This window comes from Carcharodon carcharias, chromosome 6 (assembly GCF_017639515.1).
Source record: "Carcharodon carcharias isolate sCarCar2 chromosome 6, sCarCar2.pri, whole genome shotgun sequence".
In the NCBI taxonomy this organism is placed as follows: Eukaryota; Metazoa; Chordata; class Chondrichthyes; order Lamniformes; family Lamnidae; genus Carcharodon; species Carcharodon carcharias.
Window position 1 is genome coordinate 149,347,698 of NC_054472.1, and position 12,041 is coordinate 149,359,738.

The 12,041-nt window shown below is 46.9% G+C and overlaps 1 protein-coding gene across 1 annotated transcript in view; it reads right to left on the reverse strand.

Annotated features, from left to right (window-relative positions):
- LOC121278842 (elastase-1-like) overlaps window positions 1-10,041 on the reverse strand; it is a 51,182-nt gene extending 41,141 nt beyond the window's left edge. The window contains exons 1-2 of the mRNA XM_041189300.1: window positions 9,882-10,041; window positions 1,616-1,683 (exon numbers count right to left, since the gene is read on the reverse strand). Of these exons, the coding sequence (XP_041045234.1) occupies window positions 1,616-1,683; window positions 9,882-10,041 (228 nt within the window). The remainder of the gene's footprint in view (window positions 1-1,615; window positions 1,684-9,881) is intronic.
- Window positions 10,042-12,041: the final 2,000 nt, after the last annotated feature.

A 12,041-nucleotide genomic window follows, 5' to 3' on the forward strand; every position in this document is an offset into this window, starting at 1 on the left:
CTTTGAGGTGTGAGATCCCTGTGGATGTGTGATGCATTTGTGAGTGTGTGAGTTGAGAGTGATGAGGTGGTTGATTTACCCTGGCGGAACGAATTACAGCATTCATCCTCTTCCTGCACTGGATGGCTGACCTCCTCTGTACTCCAGTGGCGCTGACTGCCACTGCCACTGCCTCCCAGGCTGGATTTTTGATCCTGGTGGACGGCCTGCATCTAAAGAGGAGTAGAGGACATCAGGGTAGTCTTATAATGCGTACAGCAGGCACTCCAGAGAGGCGTCACTGAATTTGGGAGTTGCTGTCTACTTTGTTTTCGGAGCCACCTGTGGCCTGGAGCAGTCCTGGCCTGAAGACATGAAGTAGGCTGTGCTCTGGTGTGCTTTAAATATGGCGCCCAGAGCGAGGAAGCGCTGAGGTCATGCCATGGCAGGCAAATCCGATCCCGCCCGCCAATGATCCGGAGTGTTTCTCAAGAATGCACTATTAATGAGGCTGGGAAGGAGACAGTATGGCGCAAAGTCCCGTCATTACAACCAGCGGGTGAAACGTCTTTTTTCATGCCCGCTGCTGCACTTAGCACAAATCTGGAATGATTCCACCCGATATTTCTTAATGAATAACAAATGCACAGTATAAGGTCATAAGAAATAGGAGCTGGAGTAGGAAATTGGGCCCCCTGACCTTCCTCTGCCATTCAATAAAATTATGGTTGGCCTGATTGTGGCCTTAACTCTGCTTTCTTGCCTTTCTCCCATAACCCTTGACTCCTACGTCATTCAAAAATATAACTCAGCCTTGAATATATTTAATCACTGTTCTCTGGGGAAAAAAAATTCCAAACTGTAACAACCCTCTGAGAGAAAGAATTCTTCCCCATCTCTGTATTAACTGGGAGACTCCTTATTTTTCAACTGTGTCCCCTAGTTCTGGATTCCCCCCACAAGGGGAAACAGTCTCCCTGCATCCACCCTCTCAAGTCCTCTCAAATATTATATGTTTCAATAAGATCAACTCCCATTCTTCTAGACAGATGAGTATAGGCCCAACCTGCTCAACCTTTCCTCATAAGACATCCCTTCAATCCAGGAATCAGTGGAATGAATCGTTTCTGAATTGCTTCCAATGCAACTATATCCTTCCTTAAGTAAGGGGACCAAAACTGTCCACAGTGCTCCAGATGTGATCTTATTAAGGCCCTGTTTAGCTGAAGCAACACTTCCCTACTTTTATACTCCACTCCCCTTGCAATAAAACTGACATTCCATTTGCCTTCCTAATCACTTATTATAACTGCATACTAGCTTTTTTTGATTCATGCACCAAGACACCCAGATTCCTTTATACCACAAAATTCTGCTGTCTCTCTCCACTTAAGTAATATACCGCTTTTTTATTCTTCCTGCCAAAGTGGACACACTCACATTTTCCCACATTATACTCCATCTGCCAAATTTTTGCCCACTCACCTAACCAGTCCATGTCCCTAACTTAATCTACCTACAATATATCATAGGGAATAGAAAACCCTGTATACTTTATACTCTTAAACTTCAAAGCTGGAAAAGTGTTGCCGTGTTCTGACTGCTCAGTAGTGTGCTGCCAGTGAGGTCTCCTTACCTGCCATGGCCAGCTGTGTGGTTTTGCTTCCTCCCCAGCAACGACGCGTGTGCTCGAAGCGACAGTCCCTACCACACAGAAAGAAAAAGACAAAACAGGGAAGAAACAAAAAAAAAAACATTAACATTCAATACATAAATGACTGGCCACTCCTTTTCATTCATTTCAGTCAATGCATTCTAAGCCGACTGATTAGCAGAAGCAAAAAATTTGAAGTCATGGTCCATCCTTACTGAGGCAGAGAATCAAAAGCAGGTGCTGGAACATGTTGAAATCTTAAATGAGTTCAGCTGTCAAGCAACTTCTCATAAATATATACACTTTGGCATGCCTCACAAGATAAACTCTGCTCCCATAAACACGATAACAACTATTCAAAGGGTAATATTTTATTAGGATACCGTGCCAAAATGTCTATGAAACTGACCAGGCCAATTGGAAATCATCAACTAAGTAAATGATTTGCTTGTCATGGCCTACGTTATTGCCAATCATTCGCCTGCACACTGCCAACAACCCTCACCACACCATGCTACTGCATGAGACAGACAGATACTAACTCAACCCTTCTCACAATGCTGTCCTCCAGAGATGCAAAGGGCATCAGCAACACTGAACAAAGGGCAGCTAAAGAAGTAGAAATCAATGCAAGTAATGGGCAGTCCTTAACATAATAATTTAACGCTCACTCCCCAGCACTTGCTATCACTAATATACATTGACCTGGATATTATCCTAAATTATATATTGGACAAGTGATTTGTCATGACAAAAAATTATAGACGTATTGGGCATCTTGGGTGATAGCACAAATTGGCAACCTGCTTTATACCCTGGAATCACCTGTTTTGTGCCACCAGTCAAGACCAAATTCATTCCCTTTTTATAAAAGCAAAGAACTGCGGATGCTGGAAATCCAAAACACAAAAACAAAAATACCTGGAAAAACTCAGCAGGTCTGGCAGCATCGGTGGAGAGGAGCACAGTTGACATTTCGAGTCCTCATGACCCTTCAACAGAACTAAGTAAAAATAGAAAAGGGGTGAAATATAAGCTGGTTTAAGGGTGGGGGGTGGTGCGGTTGGGACAGGAAGAGCTAGGTAGAGGGCCAGTGATAAGTGGAGATAATCGAAAGATATCACAGACAAAAGGACAAAGAGGTGTTGAAGGTGATGATATTATCTAAAGGAATGTGCTAATTAAGGGTAGAAAGCAGGACAAGCAAGGTACAGATAGCCATAGTGTGGTTGGGTGGGGTGAAGGAATCTAAAAAGTCTAAAAGGTAGAGATAAAACAATGGATGGAAATACATTTAAAAATAATAATGGAAATAGGTGGGAAAAGAAAAATCTATATAAGTTATTGGAAAAAACAAAAAGAAGGGGAAAACAAACGGAAAGGGGGTGGTGATGGAGGAGAGAGTTCATGATCTAAAATTGTTGAACTCAATATTCAGTCCTGAGGGCTGTGAAGTGCCTAATTGGAAGATAAGGTGCTGTTCCTCAAGTTTGCGTTGAGCTTCACTGGAACAATGCAGCAAGCCAAGGACGGACATGTGGGCAAAAGAGCAGGGTGGAGTGTTGAAATGGCAAGCGACAGGGAGATCTGGGTAATGCTTGTGGACAGACCGAAGGTGTTCTGTAAAGCGGTCACCCAGTCTGCGTTTGGTCTCTCCAATGTAGAGGAAACCACATTGGGAGCAACGAATGCAGTAGACTAATTTGAGGGAAGTGCAAGTGAAATGCTGCTTCATTTGAAAAGAGTGTTTGGGCCTTTGGATGGTGAGGAGGGGGGAAGTGAAGGGGCAGGTGTTGCATCTTCTGCGTTTGCATGGGAAGGTGCCGTTAGAGGGGGTTGAGGAGTAGGGGGTAATGGAGGAGTGGACCAGGGTGTCATGGAGGGAACGATACCTATGGAATGCCACTAGGGGGAGTGAAGGGAAAATATGTTTGGTGGTGGCATCATGCTGGAGTTGGCGGAAATGGCAGAGGATGACCCTTTGAATACAAGAGGCTGGTGGAGTGATAAGTGAGGACAAGGGGGACCCTATCATGTTTCTAGGAGGGAGGAGAAGGTGTGAGGGCGGATGCGTGGGAGATGGGCCGGACACGTTTGAGGGCCCTGTCAATCACCGTGGGTGGAAAACCTCGGTTAAGGAAGAAGGAAGACATGTCAGAGGAACTGCTTTTGAAAGTGGCATCATCAGAACAGATGTGACAGAGGCGAAGGTACTGAGAGAATGGGATGGAGTCCTTACAGGAAGCGGGGTGTGAGGAGCTGTAGTCGAGGTAGCTGTGGGAGTCGGTAGGCTTGTAATGGATATTGGTGGACAGTCTATCACCAGAAATTGAAACAGAGAGGTCAAGGAAGTGAAGGGAAGTGTCAGAGATGGACCATGTGAAAATGATGGAGGGGTGGAAATTGGAAGCAAAATTAATAAATTTTTTCAGGTCCCGACGAGAGCATGAAGCAGCACTGAAGTAATCATTGATGTACTGGAGAAAGAGTTGTGGGAGGGGCCAGAGTAGGATTGGAACAAGGAATGTTCCACATACCCCATAAAGAGACAGGCATAGCTGGGGCCCATGCGGGTACCCATAGCCACACCTTTTATTTGGAGGAAGTGAGAGGAGTTGAAGGAGAAATTGTTCAGTGTGAGAACAAGTTCAGCCAGACGGAGGAGAGTAGTGGTGGATGGGGATTGTTCGGGCCTCTGGTCGAGGAAGAAGCGGAGAGCCACCAGACCATCCCGGTCGGGGATGGAGGTGTAGAGGGATTGGATGTCCATGGTGAAGAGGAGACGGTTGGGGCCAGGGAACTGGAAATTGTTGATGTGATGTAGGGTGTCAGAGGAATCACGGATGTAGGTGGGAAGGGACTGGACAAGGGGAGAGAAAATGGAGTCACGATAGTGAGAAATGAGTTCTGTGGGGCAGGAACAGGCTGACACGATCGGTCTGTCGGGACAGTCCTGTTTGCGGATTTTGGGTAGGAGGTAGAAGCGGGCTGTGCAAGGTTGGGCAACTATCAGGTTGGAAGCTGTGGAAGGAAGATCTCCAGAGGAGATGAGGTCAGTGACAGTCCTGGAAATAATGGCTTGATTTTCAGTGGTGGGGTCATGGTCCAGGGAGAGGTAGGAGGATGTGTCTGCGAGTTGATGCTCAGCCTCTGCGAGGTAGAGGTCAGTGCGCCAGACAACAACAGCACCACTCTTGTCAGCGGGTTTGATGACAATGTCAGAGTTGGACCTGAGAGAACGGAATGCAGCAAGTTCAGAGAGAGACAGGTTAGAATGGGTGAGAGGAGCAGAGAAATTGACTAATGTCACACCGACAGTTCTCAATGAAAAGATCAAGAGGAGGTAAGAATCCAGAGGGAGGGGTCCAGGTGAAGGGAGAATATTGGAGGTGGGTAAAAGGATCTGTTGAACGGGGAGAGGACTCCTGCCCAAAGAAGTGAGCCCGGAGACGAAGGCGGCGGAAGAAGAGTTCAGCATCGTGCCGAGCCCGAAATTCATTGAGATGAGGGCGTAAGGGTATGAAACTGAGTCCTTTGCTGAGCACTGAACGTTTAGCATCAGAGAGGGGAAGGTCAGGGTGTATTGTGAATACACAGCCAGGGCTGTGATTGGAAGACGGGATGGGGACTGAGGGGCAGACAGGGGTGGAGGGTCCTGGATGGGTGTTGGTGTCGATGAGTTGTTGGAGCTTGCATTCCTTTGCACTTGAGAGAAAGAGAAAAAGTTTCTTGTTGAGGCGTCGGATGAGATGAAGAATAAAATGAAACTGGGGGCACACGCAGCTTTGAAAAAGGGTGCGGCAGTGCTGCTGGAGGGAGAGGTCAAGTGTGTTCATATGGCGGCACATGGCACTGAGTGTGGATCTCAGAATGCAACGGGAAGAGTAGCCCGAGGACCGTTGTATGTTCCGGAGATACGTGTAATCCTGGGTGGGTTCGAAACATGAGGGATGGAATTTCAGTTGAAATCCACGTGGGGTAAGTTGGAGACGGAGACAGTCACTGAGAAAGGAAAAATGGCTGTGAAAGCGGGTTTTAGTAAACACCTTGTCAAACACCAGGAGAGAAATGGAAAGCAATGAAGGTAAACAGGGCAAAAGAGAGGTACGAGAATCCTGACGGAGAGAAGAGCAAAAACCTCTTCAAGGTAGGCATTCCTTGAAGAGAAGTGGCAGTCAATTAAACACAGAGATAAAAGCAAAGAACTCCAGATGCTGGAAATCCAAAACAAAAACAAAAACAAAAATACTTGGAAAAACTCAGCAGGTCTGGCAGCATCGGCAGAGCGGAGCACAGTTGATGTTTCGAGTCCTTATGACCCTATGACCCTTCAACAGAACTAAGGAGAAAAGGAGTGAAATATAAGCTGGTTGAAGGGGGGTGGGGGCAGTGCTGGGACAAGAAGAGCTTGGTAGAGGGCCAGTGATAAGTGGAGATAACCAAAAGATGTCACAGACCAAAGGACAAAGAGGTGTTGAAGGTGGTGATATTATCTAAAGGAATGTGCTAATTAAGGGTAGAAAGCAGGACAAGCAAGGTACAGATAGCCCTAGTGGGGGTGGGGTGGGGTGAAGGAATCCAAAAAAGGCTAAAAGGTAGAGATAAAACAATGGATGGAAATACATTTTAAAAATAATAATGGAAATAGGTGGGAAAAGGAAAATCTATATAAATTATTAGAAAAAACAAAAAGGAGGGGGAAAAATGTAAAGGGGATGGGGATGGAGGAGAGAGATCATAATCTAAAATTGTTGAACTCAATATTCAGTCCAGAAGGCTGTAAAGTGCCTGGTCGGAAGATGAGATGCTGTTCCTCCAGTTTGCATTGAGCTTCACTGGAACAATGCAGCAAGCCAAGGATGGACATGTGGGCATGAGAGCAGGGTGGAGTGTTGAAATGGCAAGCGAAAGGGAGGTCTGGGTAATGCTTGCAGACAGACCGAAGGTGTTCTGCAAAGCGGTCACCCAGTCTGCGTTTGGTCTCTCCAATGTAGAGGAAACCACATTGGGAGCAACGAATGCAGTCGACTAAGTTGAGGGAAGTGCAAGTGAAATGCTGCTTCACTTGAAAAGAGTGTTTGGGCCCTTGGACGGTTAGGAGAGGGGAAGTGAAGGGGCAGGTGTTGCATTTTTTGCGGTTGCATGGGAAGGTGCCGTGGGAGGGGTTTGAGGAGTAGGGGGTGATGGAGGAGTGGACCAGGGTGTCCCGGAGGGAACGATCCCTACGGAATGCCGCCAGGGGGGTGAAGGGAAGATGTGTTTGGTGGTGGCATCATGCTAGGGTTGGCGGAAATGGCAGAGGATGACCCTTTGAATGCGGAGACTGGTGGGGTGAGAAGTGAGGACAAGGGAGACCCTATCATGTTTCTGGGAGGGAGGAGAGGGTGTGAGGGCGGATGCGCGGGAGATGGGCCGGACACGGTTGAGGGCCCTGTGAACGACCGTGGGTGCAAAACCTCAGTTAAGGAAGAAGGAGGACATGTCAGAGGAACTGCTTTTGAAAGTGGCATCATCAGAACAGATGTGACAGAGGCGAAGGAACTGAGAGAATGGGATGGAGTCCTTACAGGAAGCGGGGTGTGAGGAGCTGTAGTCGAGGTAGCTGTGGGAGTCGATAGGCTTGTAATGGATATTGGTGGACAGTCTATCACGAGAAATTGAAACAGAGAGGTCAAGGAAGTGAAGGGAAGTGTCAGAGATGGACCATGTGAAAATGATGGAAGGGTGGAAATTGGAAGCAAAGTTAATAAATTTTTCCAGGTCCCAAAGAGAGCATGAGCAGCACCAAAGTAATCATCGATGTACTGGAGAAAGAGTTGTGGGAGGGGCCGGAGTAGGACTGGAACAAGGAATGTTCCACATACCCCATAAAGAGACAGGCATAACTGGGGCCCATGCGGGTACCCATAACCACACCTTTTATTTGGAGGAAGTGAGAGGAGTTGAAGGAGAAATTGTTCAGTGTGAGAACATGTTTAGCTACACTGAGGAGAGTAGTGGTGGATGGGGAACAAAAACAGATTTACCTGGAAAAACTCAGCAGGTCTGGCAGCATCGGTGGAGAAGAAAAGAGTTGACGTTTCGAATCCTCATGACCCTTCGACAGAACTAAGTAGAAATAGGAAAGGGGTGAAATATAAGCTGGTTTAAGGTGTGTGTGTGTGTGTGTGTGTGTGTGTGTGTGTGTGTGGGGGGGGGGGGGGGGGTGGGGTTGGGTGGGGGGGAGAGAAGTAGAGGGGGGGTTGTGGTTGTAGGGACAAGCAAGCAGTGATAGAAGCAGATCATCAAAAGATGTCACAGACAACAGAACAAAAGAACACATAGGTGTTGAAGTTGGTGATATATATCTAAACGAACGTGCTAATTAAGAATGGATGGTAGGGCACTCAAGGTATAGCTCTAGTGGGGGTGGTGGGGGGGAAGATTTAAAAATATTTAAAAATAATGGAAATAGGTGGGAAAAAGAAAAATCTATATAATTTATTGGAAAAAAACAAAAGGAAGGGGGAAGAAACAGAAAGAGGGTGGGGATGGAGGAGGGAGTTCAGGACCTAAAGTTGTTGAATTCAATATTCGGTCCGGAAGGCTGTAAAGTGCCTAGTCGGAAGATGAGGTGTTGTTGTTCCAGTTTGCATTGGGCTTCACTGGAACAATGCAGCAAGCCAAGGACAGACATGTGTGCAAGAGAGCAGGGTGGAGTCTTGAAATGGCAAGCAACAGGGAGGTTTGGGTCATTCTTGCAGACAGACCGCAGGTGTTCTGCAAAGTGGTTGCCCAGTTTACATTTGGTCTCTCCAATGTAGAGGAGACCGCATTGGGAGCAACGAATGCAGTAGACTAAGTTGGGGGAAATGCAAGTGAAATGTTGCTTCACTTGAAGGGAGTGTTTGGGCCCTTGGACGGTGAGGAGAGAGGAAGTGAAGGGGCAGGTGTTACATCTTTTGCGTGGGCATGGGGTGGTGCCATAAGTGGGGGTTGAGGAGTAGGGGGTGATGGAGGAGTGGACCAGGGTGTCCCGGAGGGAACGATCCCTCCAGAATGCCGACAGTGGGGGTGAAGGAAAGATGTGTTTGGTAGTGGCATCATGCTGGAGTTGGCGGAAATGGCGGAGGATGATCCTTTGAATGCGGAGGCTGGTGGGGTGAGAAGTGAGGACAAGGGGGACCCTATCATGTTTCTGGGAGGGAGGAGAAGGCGTGAGGGCGAATGTGCGGGAGATGGGCCCTGTCAATGACCGTGGGTGGAAAACCTCGGTTAAGGAAGAAGGAGGACATGTCAGAGGAACTGTTTTTGAAGGTAGTATCATCGGAACAGATGCGATGGAGGCGAAGGAACTGAGAGAATGGGATGGAGTCCTTACAGGAAGCGGGGTGTGAGGAGCTGTAGTCAAGGTAGCTGTGGGAGTCGGTAGACTTGTAATGGATATTGGTGGACAGTCTATCACCAGAGATTGAGACAGCGAGGTCAGGGAAGGGCAGGGAAGTGTCAGAGATGGACCATGTGAAAATGATGGAGGGGTGGAAATTGGAAGCAAAATTAATAAATTTTTCCAAGTCCCGAAGAGAGCATGAAGCAGCACCGATGTAATCATCGATGTACCAGAGAAAGAGTTGTGGAAGGGGGCCGGAGTAGGACTGGAACAAGGAATGTTCCACATACCCCATAAAGAGACAGGCATAGCTGGGGCCCATGCGGGTACCCATAGCCACACCTTTTATTTGGAGGAAGTGAGAGGAGTTGAAGGAGAAATTGTTCAGCGTGAGAACAAGTTCAGCCAGACGGAGGAGAGTTGTGGTGGATGGGGATTGTTTGGGCCGCTGGTCGAGGAAGAAGCTAAGGGCCCTCAGACCATCCTTTTGGGGGATGGAGGTGTAGAGGGATTGGACGTCCATGGTGAAGAGGAAGCGGTTGGGGCCAGGGAACTGGAAATTGTTGATGTGACATAAGGTGTCAGAGGAATCACGGATGTAGGTGGGAAGGGACTGGACAAGGGGAGAGAGAAGGGAGTCAAGATAACGAGAAATGAGTTCTGTGGGGCAGGAGCAAGCTGAGACGATCGATCTACTGGGACAGTCCTGTTTGTGGATTTTGGGTAGGAGGTAGAAGCGGGCCGTCCAAGGTTGGGCGACTATCAGGTTGGAAACTGTGGGAGGAAGATCCCCAGAGGAGATAAGGTCAGTGACAGTCCTGGAAACAATGGCTTGATGTTAAGTGGTGCTCTCTGATATCATTGGTGCTTTTTCTTTACCTTGTTTGTTGTGAAGCACAGTTCTCTTTCCAGGGGGATTTACCGAGTTGTTTAATGATGTACTTTTGGTTTGCTTTAGATTCCCTGTTGAGGACAAGGGTGCAAGCAGCGAATCCTTTTTAGGATACTGGTAGGGTTTGGATGGAGATATTGAATGCATGTTTCCTTTCCTTTTAAATGGTCCAGGGAGAGGTAGGAGGAAGTGTCTGCGAGTTGACGCTCAGCCTCTGCGAGGTAGAGGTCAGTGCGCCAGACAACAACAGCACCACCCTTGTCAGTGGGTTTGATGATGATGTCAGGGCTAGACCTGAGAGAATGGAGTGCAGTAAGTTCAGAGAGAGAGAGATTAGAATGGGTGAGAGGAGCAGAGAAATTGAGACAACTAATGTCGCGCCGACAGTTCTCAATGAAAAGATCAAGAGAAGGTAAGAATCCAAAGAGAGGGGTCCAGGTGGAGGGAGAATATTGGAGGTGGGTGAAAGGATCCGTTGAACGGGGAGAGGACTCCTGCCCAAAGAAGTGAGCCTGGAGACGAAGACGGCAGAAGAAGAGTTCAGCATCGTGCCGAGCCCGCAATTCATTAAGGTGAGGGCATAGGGGTATGAAACTAAGTCCTTTGCTGAGCACTGAACGTTCAGCATTGGAGAGGGGAAGGTCAGGGGGTATAGTGAATACATGGCTGGGGCTGGGATTGGAAGATCTCTTTTCAACTCTTTTCTTCTCTGCCGATGCTGCCAGACCTGCTGAGTTTTTCCAGGTAATTCTGTTTTTGTTTTGGATTTCCAGCATCCACAGTTTTTTGTTTTTATATCAGTGGTGGATGGGGATTGTTCAGCGTGAGTTTTTCCAGGTATTTTTGTTTTTGTTCATTCCCTTTTTCTCTACTTCTCTCCCTTCTGCTATGGGTGAGTCTATTAGCAAATCTTGCACTTGCATTTCAAAGTGAAAATATAACATATCTAAAATTTTAAATCCTTTCCTAACTTCCATCCCCACTCTAGAAGTTGCTGATTCGCTATGTAGATCCTGGCAACTACTTTTGATGAGTGTCCATCCCAATGAAAAAAACCCAGGGATTGGATGTTTTTTTTAACTCTTTCATGGGATTTGGGCATTGCTATCAAGGCCAGCATGCCATGTCCTTATATAGATACTAGCAACTACTTTTGGTGAGTGTCCATTCCAATGAAAAAACCCAGGGATTGCGTGTTTTTAAAATTCTTTCATGGGATATGGGCGTTGCTATCAAGGCCGGCATGCCATGTCCTTATATGGATGCTGGCAACTGTACTTTTGATGTGCATTCACTGCTATGAAAAAATCCAGAGATTGGGTGTTTTTTTTCATTCTTTCATGGGTTATGGGCGTCGCTATAAAACCATCAGAGAGTATGTGTGAACGGGTCTTTTTCTGATTGGCAGGATGTGACATGTGGCATCCCACGGGGTCTGTACTGGGGCCTCAACTTTTTATGATCTACATCAATGACTTAGATGAGGGTAGTGAAGACATGGTAGCTAAATTTGCAGATGACGTAAGATAGGTGGGAAAGTATGTTGTGAAAAGGACATGAGGAGGCTGCAGGTGGATATTGATAGGTTGAGTGAGTGGACAAAGATCTGGCAAATGGAGTTTAATGTGGGAAAATGTGAAGTTGTTCACTGTGGCAGGAAGAACAAAAAAGCAGAGTATTACTTAAATGGAGAATGGCTACATAATTCTGAGGTGCAGAGGGATCTAGGTGTTCTAGTACGAGTCACAAAAAATTAGCATGCAGGTACAGCAAGTAATTAAGAAGGCTAATGGAATCCTATCCTTTATTATGAGAGGGATTGAACATAAAAGTAAGGATGTTATGCTTCAGTTATACAGGGCATTGGTGAGACCGCACCTCGAATACTGTGTGCAGTTGTGGTCTCCTACTTAAGGAAGAATGTAAATGCTTTGGAGGCAGTTCAAAGGAGGTTTACTAGATTGATTCATGGAATGAGTGAGTTGCCTTATGTGGAAAGTTTGGACAGACTGGGCTTGTTTCCACTTGAGTTTAGAAGATTGAGGGGTGATTTGATTGAAGTGTACAAGATCCTGAATGGCCTTGATTATGTGGACATCAAAAGAATGTTTCCTCTTGTAGGGAGTCCAGAACTAGGGGGCACTGTT